Genomic DNA, 15,839 nt, shown 5'->3' with positions numbered 1-15,839 from the left:
ATACTCCGCTCTCCCTGCTTCCTCATTTATTCACTCTTCTCTCTTGCTATCACTGTTTAATTGGTATCATTTTTCTATCCTGTCTTTTGGTCTGGGGTGCTTTGAGTTCTTTCTCTGTGTCCGCCATTATTGTAAGCAATCTCTTGTACTATATGCAATCTCATGTGAAGCTTACGAGATCAAACCTTATGGATAATGGGAAAGAAACCAACTTCTATGACTCTGGTCGTGTGTGCTCGAGCATATGTTTGGCTACATGAAGATTTTTCAGGCTTGTGTCGATTAGGCAACAGACTAATGCATTTGTGTTTAGCTGACCTGTTTGATATCTTCATCCTTCTTATGTTTAAAACTGTGCTGTCAATACTGTAATGATAAGCAAGAATATCCTAATCCAAAGCAGACTATTTTTTTTTTTGTGCACATTGGAATACAGGACACTACATTTATTAGTCTTTAAAAACATAACGTTAAATGTGGACTGGTGCTCCAGGGCTGCTGTATGTAAATGTAGGTGGAAGTACAAAACTTCCCAATTGTATCTGAGTATTTGTTTTTGTTCTCTGTTTTAACTGCTTTTATTTGTGCATTACACCCTGACTTGAAGTTTCTCAGTTCTTTAAACTTTTTTTTCCCCAGATAGCAGTCTCTTCCCTGAAATAGTGCCTTGGTGAAAGTGCACAAGAAGTTTGCTTTTGCTGTGTATGAGTTCAAGGCTGTTTGTTTTTACTTGCTTTCTCCTGTAAATACTTCCTGAAAAATCAGTCTTGGCACTACAAAACCCATCTCTCTGGACTTGCTCTTTAGTAATTTCCTAGGACTTGGAAATATTGTTAAATAGTGGTCTAATAAACTTCTAGTCTTCACAGTCCTGCAAGGCTAATGATGTATAGGTTAGGGTAGCAGTGGAGTGTTCGAGGCATCGCCCAGGTAGTTTAGAACTCTTGGAGAACACCTGCAGCTGATGTAAGGACATCTGCTAAAAGAAGAGTTACTTAACATGTTTCATGACTAAGGGGGAAGTGTTGACTGAAACTTTCTTGTAATTTATTTTGTAAAGATTTAAACAGACCAGCAATTAGAAGTCTGAGGTTTTTGACTGTCAATGAAAAGATATAATGCATGGTAGGCTCTTCAGTATTGTTTAGATGCCATAGTGTGGTGTGTTTTTCAACAACATTTTAAGGAGTCCAGTAGCAGGGAAAGTCTTTCAAACTATAATCTGATAGTGCTTTTATAGACGGTATAGTGTGTTTTTAGAATGTTATGGTTTCCCCCTTTTATTTCTTTTCCCTTTACTAATTGGGGGTGGTTGTTTTGTTTGTTTTTTTTTTGTTTTTAATTCCAAGTGTCACAGCTGACATCAGTTGGAGATTTTTTAAACAGGGTAGAGGCACGTATAATCATATCTGACTGTCATTAAGTCACATGTCTCTAACACTTAACTCATTCTTTTTTAAGTAACCAATTATAATTAAACCACTGACAGCAGGAGTTTGTAATTTGTGTGGCATTAAGAAAGGAATGTAGCAGTTCTTGGGACTAGAAAGCTTTGTGTTTTATTTTCTAACTGTAACTCTTGAAAATGCTCTGGATTGGGATACAGGGTGTCTACAATATTTTGCTTTAGGAATTTGTACTGAAATAGTTTCTCTTAAATTTTTTTTTAATAGCTGCTTAAATAGATCTAAAATATTTGGATTTTTTTATTTAATATTTTTTTTTAATTGTTGAAGTAGATGTTATAGATTTTTCCTTTCTCTGTTTAGGCAGTCCAGTGAAAAGAAACTTTGGCTCTGAGTGGTTTGAAGTTTTGGAAGCAAAACAATCTTGTACTTGCTGTAAGGCTTGAAAAAGCCTAATTAGATGTTATCTTCTTTAGGTAAGGCTGGTTTTCTCCATGGGTATGGAAAGGCAGGTGAGGAGACAGCTGCCTGAGAGAGCCGAGCTTTGTGCTGTTCATGCACAGCAGAGAGTGGAAGTAGCAAACCCAACAATTGTTGAAGAGGAGATGTGGCCAGAGTGAGTGAGATAGTGGGCTGGTGCCCGGCTGGCCTCCTGCTTGTGGTAGTCCTGACCAAAGCCATCTATCAGGAAAATACTTTGGCACCAGTGCTCACGTAGAAGCAATACTGTCCTTTGTGTGTTCTCTTTCTCTGGCCAGGAAGTAGGTTACCCATCTTCCCTTGCTGTTTTGCTTGGGGAGACAGTTGTAGGGTACAAAGGATGGACCATGAGAGTGTAGGACTTCCAGGTTCACATACCAAACCTTGCCACAAACTTGGTGGGTTTTTTTGGTTTTGTTTTTTTTGGGTTTTTTTTTAGGATAAGCATAATTAATGTAATAGTCCAGAATATGGGCTTTTTGATGATGAAGACTTAGTGTATGAATGATATATTCTTTTTCATTTATCTTTGGAGTGGACGGGGCAGACTAATTGGTTATGGGCAGTACTCAGGTAACTGCAAAGCTAAGATATCTGAAAGGAGTGAAAGATTTATTACAGAAAGATTGCACACAGAATTCTTTTTTTGCTGTAGTGAAAATAAGCAAGGATTTCTTTTATATTCTGCTATATGCTAAAACACTATTGTTAATTATAGAATGGTTAATAAATATATTGCCAAGCACAGTTTACAGTATTGAATATGCAGCAAATGGCAATACTTGTTAATATGGTGTACATGTAAAATCTGTAATACAAAGGAATTGCTTTCTGAGAGGATACTGTCTCTCAGGATCCTTTTCTTAAACTGTACTTGGTTTGTTTCACCCTTTGGTCCTATGAAGTTTAGCAAATTGAATGAAAATTCAGTTAAACGCTTGGATTTGGCTGTACAGTATATTGACCTTTAAATGAATGGGAAGGTGTCAACATTCATCTGGAAACCTTGATGGTGAGGAGCAGTCCTTCCTGCATTTGTTTCCAAGGAATTATCCAAAGTGAAGTATTAAACTTTAATTTTCTTGATGCTGGTACCAAACAGCAGAGCTCTGCCTACTAAGCTGTTCTGGTTATTCCTACATTATTCAATGTCACTACATCGTAATACAGTTTTAGTGCATAAACTCAACAGGTTTTTTTTCTTAGCAGACAATGAACAGATTGAAATTGTGTGAATGATTGTCTTCATTCTTAGTTTCCTGATTTTCAAGTATTTGTTTGACTGATGTCATACCTTCCACAAAAAGTTTTCTCTCCTAATTCAGGATGGGGCTTTTTTTTTGTCATTATGTATTTGTTGGGCATTTTTATTTCAAAACTTTATGTGAGTACATCTATGAAGAAAGTGTTGAGAAAGAGACAGAGACTGAAGATGAAGTGATAAAAGGGACAAGGAAAAAAAGAGCTGGGGGTATTGTTGCTTATTGCTAAGAAATTAGGCTTTTTGGCTCCCTCTTATAAGCCTACCTCCACCCCATGGAGCTGCCGTTTACGGTCCGGATCGCCAACTTGTACACAGTTTTTGTTGTGCTAGGCCACAGTTCTCCAGTCACTCTCCCCTATCAACTGGAGAAGGTATCTTGTAATAATGCTACTAATGCACTGATACAAGCTTGTTTGGTATTTAGTTAAATCTCTGTGACAGACTCATTTTTTCCAACTATCTTGGAAAAGGGGCTTGTTTAATTGATGTTGTTTTTCACATAAATGCTAATTAAGATAGTGCATTTTTCATTTATAACAAATAGTTTAACAATGTGTCCTTTCTAGAACTTCAGAGTACTTTTTATTGCACCAGTATAGCTGAAATGAATGCAGGTTAGCTAGTTGAAAGTGGAATTTGGCAAGTTGACAGATTCTTAAAAGAATTCTACTTGTACAACATTTATGATTATTTGTGGAGGACACATTTGCACTGTCGGTGTTTTCAGAGGTTAAGTTGAACAAATGTATACCACCATGTCATACAGAAGTTAAAAATCTGTTTTGGGCTGCTGAATAATAATGTGGGAAAATGTGCCTTAAATTAGGAACAAAGGAAGAGAGCATGCTGCAGGTCTTGAATTGAAGACATTTCTTATTCTAGTCAAACAGGAATTTGCAGTGCTAGACATCTATTACAGCTACATCTAAAACTCATGTAAAGTGAGTTAGAAGTGTATGTTTAATGTCAAAGAAACAGGAAATGATACACTGAAAGACACTGCAATTTTTTAATTTTTTTTTCGTGAACATGTGCATTGAGAAATTGCCTTTCGTCAAATTACCTACAATTGTAAAACCATAGTTTTTCAAGTTTTATTTCTTTACAGGCCAGAAGCAAAATTTGGATGAAGCAATCTAACTAAGTTGCCGTCATGAGCAGAAGCAAGCGTGACAACAATTTCTACAGTGTTGAAATTGGAGACTCTACTTTCACGGTATTGAAACGGTATCAAAACTTAAAACCAATAGGATCAGGAGCACAAGGGATTGTATGGTAAGTTTCTTTAAAATTTGAATATACTTTTAAGTTCCCTTGACAGAATTTTCGCAGTCCTTTAACTGTTATATGTTACTCAGGAGGAGTGTGGAGAACTACCATTTATATGCCAAACTGCAATAGTAATAGCCGTTTTTCCTCACTGAGGACTATTGCTGTTGCTTTTTGATCTATGTCCTTTCCTGCTTCTGAACTGATGCCCTTCTGTGCAAATTCAGCCAGATGTGCTGCATCCCATAAATTAACAGGAGGGTAAAAACCTGGATAAAGAAACTAATCCTAATCCATACTGCTTACAGTGAAACAATAGCTACAAAGGCTTTCTATAATATTTAACTCTCATAAATGCTTTTACTTGTTGTAATGGTTTGTTAGGGGTCTGTTGCATTTAGCTTCATAATCCAACTAGTCCCTGATACCGCTTAGTGAGCATTTGTGATGCTGCCTGTCATTGTAATATGTAAATGCTTGATGCAGTTTAGGAAAATATGACTTGGCAATATAATTCTTGCAATAAAGCGTTCTGCTGTGTGGATTGAAGAGTGTCCAATTGATTTAAGATTGGTGACAACTAGCTGCCTGTAGGCACTCTTTCCTGTTCAGTGACATTGCCTCAAAGTTAATTGTTGATTTAAGCTGCTTGAGTTTTTTGAATGTTCAAGAGAAGGGTGTGGATGGCATAGTAACTTAGAGACCTTCCAATTTATTATAACTCTTGAGAGAGTAACCCCGGACATAAAAATACAAATGAAACATCAAGGAGGAGAAAGGTGGGGAAAAGCATAATCTTTTCAAATACTTCTCCCTGTGACCTCTTGACTGCCTTGATCTTGTCTGGATCAGTGTTTAGAGAATGTGAGGTACGGGTATGTTTTTAATTTGTATTTGTGTTTTAACTGGTTTAATGATAGTGTGCTCACTGCAAATGAAAACTCGAAGGCCAGTACTCTAGAAAGAATTGTTTTTTAAATGGTAGCTTCTGGCATTAAAATCATTTGGTCTGTAAGTAGCAGCAGCAGAAAAACTGATCTGAGCTTTGTTTGCATGTGTGTTAAAGTGACAAGGACACTGGCAGTTGTTTGACCGAAGTCTGTTTAGTTGCTGCAGAAATGCATGCAAAAACTTTATCACTATGATTCCCATTTATACCTTACTGCCTTATTTCCAAATTTACTGCCCCTCCCCAAGCTGAGGTTCAAAAACTGACCCTGTAATTACTCTCCTAGCATACTGTAATTGCTGCTGCTGGTAACTGTAGCTTTTTTAGTTAGACTTCTCTGATTACCCTGAGGACTGGAATGCTCGTGTCCTTAAATCTTGCTCATGTCTGAAGGAGATAGAGGATTATTCATGTAATTTGGGTTGGGCTTGTTGTTGGTTTGTATTGTACTTGTGGTTGTTTTTTTTTTAAAAAAAAAAAAACAAAACAAACAAAACCAAAACAACTGATCCAACTTGATTTAGAGGAATGTGGAGCAGGTGGCCTAAAGGCTCAACCGTATCTAATACTGAAATGGACTGAGGCTACCATTAAGTACTGGGGATGCAGAAGTTTAAATATTGGTACTAGAGTCCCATGTTGGCATCTTTTCTGGCCACTTCTTTGCCACTGTTTCAAAAGTGGTAGGAATTCCAGATAATGGAAAATGTAAACCAAAGAAAGTTACCAGCATATGTTGTTCCCATTTTTTATTTTTTTCAATGGTGAGTAGATGTTTTGATGATGTAAAAAGCAAAATAAATAAATCATTCAAGCCTACATTCTATAGAGACAGCATGCTTTTTAAGGTAGCTAGTCAGATTTAGTAGATGCGAACAGTTTACTGGCAGATGTTCTTCATCAGGTTTGAGTACCATTCCTGATAACAGACAAGAAAACAGTATTTTCCCAGTGGAGGCTTTTTTAAAAACTGATAAATATTTTCTGAGTCTGCACGGTAGTCAGCTGTCGTGTTACCTCCTACGGGAACAAAATCCATGCCTTCCTGTCGTAGAAATGTGATGCTTATGGGAGTTGTCCCCAGTAACAACCTTCATCAGTTAAACAGCCTGTGTCACTGAATCATATGACAATCTTGGCACCGGTCTGCAAACAAAATGTCATTCTTCCTTTTTACCAAATAAAAGCCAGTGACATCAGTATGTGAAGGCTTTGCTAACATTTTTGTTTATCTTGACATTGATGCTCTCAGTATCTTGAGGATATTAAGCAACTGCATAAGTGAAAGCGTGGGACCTTTACATTATATAATCTACTTTTCCTCTGTCCTCTATTTTCTCAGTGGGAAGATTTTACAGAAAATTTTTATATTGAAGTATTTTGGATCTTTTTTTTTTTTAGGAGATCTGTTCTTGAATGCCAATGAGTGGCAGGAGTTTAATGTCTTTAGTAAGATATTTTAGAAAGCGGTCCTGCATTTTTTTGGTGGAGATTGTCATGTGTTAGTACTACAAAGTTGGGAAACACTTCTAAATTTTTCATTGCTCAGTGTATAAGATCACTTTACTATTACACTCCCTGAAGCTCATTAATACTGGAAAAGTGGTTTATCTGCAGGCAGGATACAAGGTTTCTGAAAAAGGTGGCAGCTGCCTCAGCTTAAAGGACCTCCACACTGAGATGTAATAATGTATTTTTAATTACAGTGCAGCTTATGATGCCATCCTTGAACGAAATGTTGCAATCAAGAAGTTAAGCCGACCGTTTCAGAACCAAACCCATGCTAAAAGAGCCTACAGAGAGCTTGTACTTATGAAGTGCGTTAATCACAAAAATGTAAGTCCTGCTTTAAATGTTAAAGAATTAACTAGAAGATTATTCTTCTGTAAAAGTCTTAAAAGTGACTTCAGAGGATGGCCTCCTCTGTATTATAGAGATTTTCGTTGCAGGGCTGTGTCTCAATGATAAGCGCAGAAGGGTCTTTCAGAAGAGCTATTATTGGCTAATTTTCATGCCTGCCCAGTCTTTTAAATACCCCTTTAGACTCAGGAAAGGAGTCAATGTTACATTGCTAGATTTTGCAGGCAGCTGGCAAATAAGAGTATCCTGGAGGGTAAGTGCATCCTTGTTTCATTGCTTCTGCTAGACAAATTAGGAGGAAAAAAGGCTGCAATATTTTTTCTTTCGCCCCAGTGTGTGAATGAGTTAGGAATCTTGCATTGTGATAACAGGAACTGTCTGATGCTTAAGAAGCTCTGGAGTAGACCAGATCACAGAAATGGGGAGAGAATAACTGATAAATTTATCAGAGTTGGCCTACAGAAAACTGGTATTGGCTATTTTCTTCCTTCAGAGACAGCTTTGTGCCGTCTTCCTCACCTTCCCTCTTAATGGTCCTTCAGCAAGATAACATTCTGCCCCAGTGCTAGGGTGGAGAGAGTCGTAGGGGGCTTAGTCTGTTTTATCGCTACTTGGGAAAATTTAGTGATTTTTCTAAAGAAGAGATGGTTTATATGTAGATTCTTTGAAGGAAGTTTTACCTAAGAGCATAATTTGTATGATGATAAACTGTTGTAAGCCTGTTGGACTCTTGATGAGTAGTAGCTTGACCTGTTTCTGCACAGCCCATCCATTCTTTGCAACGGGGAAATACCCTAAAGTGGCTTCAATAATCTATTTTTCTCTTTGGGTTGACTTGCTGCTTCACGTCTGTCAATGGCAAAATGGTATCTCTTAGGTAGTCTTTGTCGGTTTTTGATTTTATTTTTCCTCATATGCATTAAAAACCTTACCAGCTCTCTTCAAATTGAAAGTAGGAATTGGGGAAAGACCGACTAACTTCCTTAGGTTTTAAGCTTTCAATATAATCTTGTTAATGCATGCAAAGTGTCTTTTGATTATGTGAGTTGTAGAGGAAGAATATGTCTCCTAAAATTATTAGCATCTGTGACAATGTGTTAGGCCTGGTTGAGCTGCTGAGCATCCTGATCTTCAGTGTATCCAGGAGGCTCATATTGGAATATTGGGTATTGTTTTTGAAATGTTGACTTTGCAACTCTGCTATTGCTGTGGTGGAATTACTCTTCCTCTCCCCCTTCCTACAGATAATCGGCCTACTGAATGTCTTCACACCACAAAAATCCCTGGAAGAATTTCAAGATGTGTAAGTCTGATTTGAACTGAAGCTGAGAATTCATTTTAAAAGTATTCATGCAGAAAGATTAAAAGAGGACAGAATACAATGAAATTGCAGTATTATCTGATTATTGTTCCTTTTTTTTTTTGTGCTTTATAAGCTATATAGTCATGGAGCTCATGGATGCAAATCTCTGCCAAGTGATTCAGATGGAGCTAGACCATGAACGAATGTCCTATCTTCTTTATCAAATGCTGTGTGGTATCAAACATCTTCATTCAGCTGGAATTATACATAGGGTAAGTGAATTCAACTGTGTAAATTTTGCATTGCACATGGTTTTGCCTGGAGTATATAAAAGACAGAAAAAATACAGACATAGGGATACACAGGGTGATCTATAGCCTGTGCCATGGGCAGAGAGAGAAAGCTGAAATGAAATCATCACACTTAGCTTTTTCCACTGTAATTCTGGAATGAACCTTTTGAATATTTGAATGATTTGATAATAATCTGCCCAGAGTAAATAAAGATTTTTGCAATGAGTTACATTACCTCATCTAATTCTATATAATGTTCTATCTTAGTAGCCATGGCAGGAAAGAATATCTGAAAGCATCTCTGCCTTTTCTCTTTTGGTAACCAAACCTGAAACTCCATCTTTTGAAACAGCTGCCCATTTTATTTCTGCTCTTTTACTAGCAGAGTAATGAACAAATACCTGAAATCTCCAGATAAACAAATGATGAGAAAGACTTGTTAGTGGAACTTACTTACACCTGTGTGTCACAAAGCATTCACTCAGACTGCTCTCTGACAAAAGTGTCTAATGCTTTTTAAATGGGGGGTGTGCGTTGAATCCTGTCAAGAAGTTCTGAATTTAAGATTGCATGTTCAAGTTCAGCATCTCTCTTATATTTGTACGTACTGTAAAGCTTGGTTGAGGTTGTCTAGTATACTAAGTAAACTTTCAAATATAAGTAAACTTTCAAATATAATCTCATGGGAAATCTTAAGTTTGTATCTTTCATTGTAATTATTTCAGAGAGTTTAAGAAGTTTTCATTTCTGAAATGATACAGGAGATATAAGTTATTCACGTGTGATACTTTCAGTCATGACTACATAGTCTTTCTCTCGGCTGATGTACACAGCAAAGTAAATTCCAAATGGCAATTCTGAGTGCTGCCACGGGAATTGCTGTTATGATGCTTGTTCGGTTCAGTAGTCTGCCTTGTTGTGGGTGGGGTGTTGAGTGGCCTGCAAGCTGGATCTGATGGTACGACACTCCCATTCAGAATGCTCCTTTTCCCTCAAGAGAATTTGGGCAATTGTTTGAGGAGAGAATACAGTTAAAATGGCCAAACTTTGCTTCCTTTTGCTCAGGTAGCTCTGGTACTCATCTGCTGCCTCATTCCAGTGGGGAGCTTAGGGAGAGAGGGTGAAGGCTTCCTTCCTGTGTGCTATTTGCCCTGAACTGATGCTTTAGAAAGAAATGGGTGAGGCAAGGTAGGCAGAAGTGTCACCTGCAACCAGGCACTGCACCTGTGCTTCTTGGTCTGCATGTGGGCATTGAAACAGGTCAGTGGGCTTCTTGCATTAGTCTGGGAACACTAGGCAAAACTAGGACGCTACTCGTACCACTGTTGTCCTATTATATTGCATATGACTGATATTATGCTGTCCTTTGTGTCCTAATGCATGTGCCTATGAGATTGAAATAATGGTTTTGTATCCAGCTTTGCATTTTCTGATCTCCTCAGTACTTAGCTTTGCAAGTTTAATGCTGTGGTTTTTTCTAGGTCTTTCTATTTTTGGAAAACTGCATATTGTATGGATGTGCTAGAGTAGGTAGCGTAAGAGTGTCTCTTTCTTCTTTCTGTGGCTCTTGGCACAGGCAGGAGGGAGCTTCTAAAACTCCACTTGCTTCAAGGACAGTCTGTACTCCTATAAAGTGGGTATAAAACCACTGATCCTGTAGAACTCAAGGATAAATATAAACATCCATTCATTTATAGAAAAGAACTAACTATTCAGTTAGTTGTTGGGGCAGAGTAAAGACCGCTTTGAGGATAGACTTTCTACCTTTGTAAATGTGGGTGAAGTCTTTGAAATGCTTCATACTGTACAGTAATAACCTATTCAAAAGAGACCTTAGATAACAAGTGCTATGTAAATGGTAACATATGTATGCATGACCGCTTTTGAAGGACGTGGACAGACACATTTCACTTGCATGTCTTCATGGTAGATTTCAGCTGACAGCTTCTTAGACTGTGTTAGGAGAGTAAGCATGTTCAGGCAAAATTTTGCATCGCTTGCCGTGTGCATTACGCCTTTATACTTCAGGGTGTGAAGTATCAAAATACTTTTTCTCTGTGGTTCAAGTTAAACAAGACCTCAGAAGACAAGGAGTACATGCTTGAAAAGGGACCTATTTCATGTGGACTGTGTGGCTATAGTAGTAACTCTTCGTGCCACACTCTGAGCTTTCAACACCACTGCCTTTAAAGTCTAAAGCAAATTACTTCGTTGAAATTAGTTCCTCCTTAAATGTCGTCTGTGCTGCTGTGGCTTCCCATGGAGCATTCTGACTGTGAATCTTCTGTACTTCTTTAGCGTCCTCTAAAGCTTTAGCTTTTTTTTCTGTGTTGATATTTTCACATGGTTAGCTGGGTTCTTCAGCTTCTAACATGGCTGCAATAATCTCAGCATGTCAGTAACTTTACAGAGCTTGTTGAATGAGTGGAATTACAATAATTTGTACGTGTGCCTGCAGCACTGGATACTACCTGCCACAGAAATGTGTTTTTTTCCTAGCAGACTTGAGGCACGGAACAAGGCAGAGGTTGAACACAAAAGACTTTCAGACCATTGCACCTTGGAATTGCAGGGGGCATACTGGGCTGCCACATCAGTAGCTAAAGATTTGGTCTTGGAAAAGATCTGACTGTAGCTCTACACTGGCTTTAACAGATGTTAACAAATGAACATTACTGTGTTCAAAAGAGTTTGCAGAGACGGAGTTTCTAGCGAGTGCAGAAGTACGCATTCATTTCCATTTCACAGTCTGAGGAGGATGAATGATCAGCATTGCAGAGTTGTGCCTCACTGACTTGCTGAAGGACACAAAGTGTCTCATTAGTCTTGCATGGAGGCTCTCAAAGATTGTGGTCTGCCTGATTTTGAGCACTTAACAAAGGTGCCTGATTATGGAAACCCTTCACACGAATCTTTCTTTAGAAGAGAAGAGCCCATAGAAACTGTGAATTACCTTCCAGAGATGTCCCTCTCTCTCTGTCTGGTTAATGGGAGAGACAGCCATGAGTAATATCTCATTTTTAGGCATTGAGATTTTACATTTTTATGGTTAGGCGAAATATCTTCTGCTATAGGCTCTGGGTATATTTATACAGCCTAACTGACTTAATCACTCTATAAAAGCTCTATAGGAGCTTTTGAGTCCTTGTTTATTTAAGACTTAATAGATATTTGTTCTGTGTGAATTTGAGTGCAGTGTAAGTCAACTCTTGCCTCCAACATTTTGAAAGACAGTTCTGTATTCCAAATTGCAACACGTTCTTAGGCTTCATGACAGCCACATGATGTTCAGAAATTAGGGATGGACAGTAGTTTGTAAGCTTTTGCCTTTTATTCTCATAGTGATTTTTCTCTTATGAAGGGAAGATCTGTTAACATTTTCAGTGTTAACCTGCAGCCTTGGGGAGAATGTGTGTAGTTAATACTATGAGCAGGCATCTTGTATTCTGTAGTGAATATCCTCCAAGTACTAGAATGTCCAAAAATAAAGCTGATAATAAACAGGATTGTAGCAGAATTGGAAACATACATATTAAATAGCTGGAATGCCTTACAATATTCCAATTCATTTGTGGTGTTTGAGAATCTTTTAGGCCAAAGTTGTCTACAATCTCTGTGAGTGTGATTTAGAAGTGCATATATGAATATGTAAGTATGCAAGACTTAATTACCCATTAAAATTCTATTGTTCTGGAACTTTTTTTTTTTTTTTGTGATTTCCACTCTGCCTTGCCTTTAATGCAGCTTTCTAAGGAGTTTGATGGAAGCCATACAAGAACAAATGAAAACAGATAACCACTTTTAAGTCTTTATGAAACAGTGAAAGATAGGGATACTTCACAAATGCCTGCAGCTTAAATGCTGGAGTCCTCTGCCACATCTCAGGTTTTTATCTCATTAATCTTAGAGTGTAGGCAGAAGGGATCCAAGCCTTATCTATGTCAACCTGTGTGCTATGAATTCTTTCATGCTGGTGAAGTTATTCTGAAGTTACTCCGTAATATTTGCTCTGTGACATTCAGATGTGCGTAAGATCCTTCTGAGATAATGACAGAGTATGCCTGTGTTGTGTCTGTATAAATAGATGTTGTAAAGCCTCTATTCTCAGTGAGGTTTTAGAGTTCAAGTGAAGAGAGTACAGTTACCAAGTTTCCAACTAAGACAATCTGAATCTGCATCAGGGCATTTTTCACTCCAATTTAATGATTGTGTTAATTTCTGGAGGATTTTCAATGGTGCCCTCTTGGGTTTGGTCACCAAAATAGTATAAAACAAAATCCTAAATAGGAAGCTAAATCTGTGTGAGCATGGGGATTTCCTTCCTGTTCAGAGAAACATCTGCCTTGGTTCAAAAGCAATAATGCAGCCTTAACTAGCAAAGAAATGGTTTACTTTTTATATTCATTTTAATGATCCTTGTATCAAGATGATTATTGCATCAAATGATTTTGGCGATTGTCATGTTATTTCTGTTCTGCATTGTAGTAATATCCATTGTTCCAGAGAGAAGTTTCTAGAACTTTCCTCAGAGCTAACATTTTCCTACTAACCTCAATTTGTTTCAGACATTGCTAACATATCTTGTAACACTAGTTGTATTTTCCTCCTTTAATTGCTATTTAAATCTACAAGCACAATAAGGGAATTAATACTGTACTCTGCTGAATGCACATGAATTCATGCAAGGGGAAAAGAAACTGCAGTTATAGCCATGGCCTAGTTGTATGCTGGTGTTTAATGTTAGCAGTATTATCTTTTAAAAATGTAAACCACAGAGTACTTTGTGCTTGTCTTAGCAGTCATATATGATGTTTCTTTTTAAAGGATTTAAAGCCCAGTAATATAGTAGTAAAGTCAGACTGCACTTTGAAGATTCTTGACTTTGGACTGGCCAGAACTGCAGGAACTAGTTTTATGATGACGCCTTATGTAGTGACTCGTTACTACAGAGCACCAGAGGTCATCCTAGGGATGGGATACAAAGAAAACGGTCAGCAAATCTAGTCTTTCTTTGGCATAGCTTTATTTTTTGTTTGGCACACCACATTTTACATGTTAATGTTTTTTTCAAGCTGTAGAAATTTTATAAATTAGCCATGTGGCCAAAATGCAGATTCTGGATACACCAATTTGGTTATTCAACTCAACTCATTTGAAATGTTTGCATTTAATAGGAGAAGAAATTGAGGGCCTTGTTTGTTTAAAAATTTAAATAACTTGCTTGGTAGATTAAGTTTCAGCCAGGAAAACCTGAAAGTGTATTTTCTCAATAAGTGGTGTGTATATACCTTGATATACCTTCACCTGACTTTATTTCTGATGAGGATGTAAACTGTAATTCTTCAGTAAAAGTGTACCCTAAATTTAATGTCCAAATAACTATATTCAATACAGCTTTGCAGGATGTAAAGGCTACTGAGGAACAAACACACTAAAACTACCTACTGTGGCATTACTTTTTATTAAAACAAGCCTACTTTAAGCCTCTTGCACTAAGATCTTAATTAGAGTTGCTGAAGAAAAATTCAGTGATACACTCGAGACAGGGATGCAGAGAGTACTGTTAGGGAGCATCATAGATTCTTTGAGGTCCATGATAAATCCCAAGGAGATTTATTTACTTCCTCCCTCTGTTTGTATACATTTCCTTCCTTTTTATACTTGCTCCGTGGCCTTTCTTCTCTCAATATCTTCTACAAGAAAATAAGGAAAGGATACATAATTTGAAGGAAACACACGATCAAATACATTGCATCTTCTGAATGAAAGAGCTGGTATCCTTTAGGAAACCAAAGTAACATCTCATTCCTGAAATTCTTTTTTAGTGGCCCAAATTCTGCTGCCATTTCATTGATGCACTGTCAGGGTGGTCAGTTCAGCTCCCTTGGCTCCCTTTCCACCTCAGGCAGCCATGGTGCACAGAGGTCACTGTATGGTGAAGGTATTTTAAATGCTGTACTGATTTTTTTTTCTCCAGTGAGGCCCGTGAGATGCGGTGATGCTTGCAACTTCGTTAGCTGTCTCCTGATGATGTGAGGCATGGCTCCTCTGGGGCTTGCACTGCTTTTCAGGATTTTTAATATAGTCTGCAAACTTCCTTGGCAACTGCATACCATTACAGCAAGTGACTCCAGGTAGTGTGTAAACAATAACTGCTGTGTACATAGAGAGTTGATTTTGTTGTTCAAATGGCCTCCATGGTTGGCTGTTTTTCCTGTAACCTAGAAGTCAGAGGTTGAGCGGAGCAAGATTAAAGTAATTTTTTTAACTGCTAAAATTGTGTAGAAAGCATATATTTAAGCTTATATTTTTATTTTTTTTCCCAAGACTTTACATTACATAGTTATGAGACATTAGATCAAAGAACCTAACGCTGTAGTCTGAGACATGCAGCTGCCTTATATAAGGAATTGATAAAATGGAAGTCACAAGTTTTCTGAATTAGCTTACCCAGTTTACACTTTTTTTGTAGATATTAAGAAATTTTGAGTTGCAAAAATGTGAAACATTCATTCCACTAAAACATTGCTTAAATTGTTACTGGAGTTAAAGAGATTGTATTCTAGAGCACCCTGTCATGCTAGTGACAGTCCTGTTCCTTAAGCAAGCATGAATTTTGTTATGTAGCAGAATAGAAATAAATATTTGGTTTCATATGAAAAGCTGTGCTGTTTTCCCAAAAGCCAAGTACGTGGTCATTGAGTTGAGAATAACAATTCTGGATAATGTAAAAGGAAATCCATTGGATAACAAAAGACAGTCTGTATTTCCATGTGTCCTGTTGTCATTAAAAGGCCTTTTACATACACTGTGACTCTTCTTAATTGCTGCTGGATGAGTTACTCATTGTGGAGCTCCCCTGACACCTGCAGATGGGACTGCAGAGAGGAGGCAGGCAGATATCACAGATATACTTACAGTAAGAACTGTGGGCTGTCCAAGATCCTCACCTGTTACCACTGATGTCTGGTTTAGCCCTTTAAAACCATAGTTAAATTAAAAGTTAACTTGTTTA

At 37.6% G+C, this 15,839-nt stretch overlaps 1 protein-coding gene across 3 annotated transcripts in view; it reads left to right on the top strand.

Annotated features, from left to right (window-relative positions):
- The window catches only part of MAPK8 (mitogen-activated protein kinase 8), a 50,889-nt gene that overhangs the window by 19,716 nt on the left and 15,334 nt on the right, over positions 1-15,839 (top strand). For all 3 annotated transcript variants that reach the window (XM_054071636.1, XM_009570684.2, XM_054071637.1), the window contains 5 exons: positions 4,259-4,425; positions 7,075-7,204; positions 8,473-8,531; positions 8,665-8,803; positions 13,649-13,814. In XM_054071636.1, coding sequence (XP_053927611.1) covers positions 4,304-4,425; positions 7,075-7,204; positions 8,473-8,531; positions 8,665-8,803; positions 13,649-13,814 — 616 coding nt within the window. In that variant the 5' untranslated portion in view covers positions 4,259-4,303. Of the gene's footprint in view, positions 1-4,258; positions 4,426-7,074; positions 7,205-8,472; positions 8,532-8,664; positions 8,804-13,648; positions 13,815-15,839 lie in introns of those variants that run through there.

Source organism: Cuculus canorus, chromosome 7 (genome assembly GCF_017976375.1).
Source record: "Cuculus canorus isolate bCucCan1 chromosome 7, bCucCan1.pri, whole genome shotgun sequence".
NCBI lineage: Eukaryota > Metazoa > Chordata > Aves > Cuculiformes > Cuculidae > Cuculus > Cuculus canorus.
The sequence above is the reverse complement of the archived record's forward strand: the minus strand, read 5'-3'. Positions and strand labels throughout refer to the sequence as shown.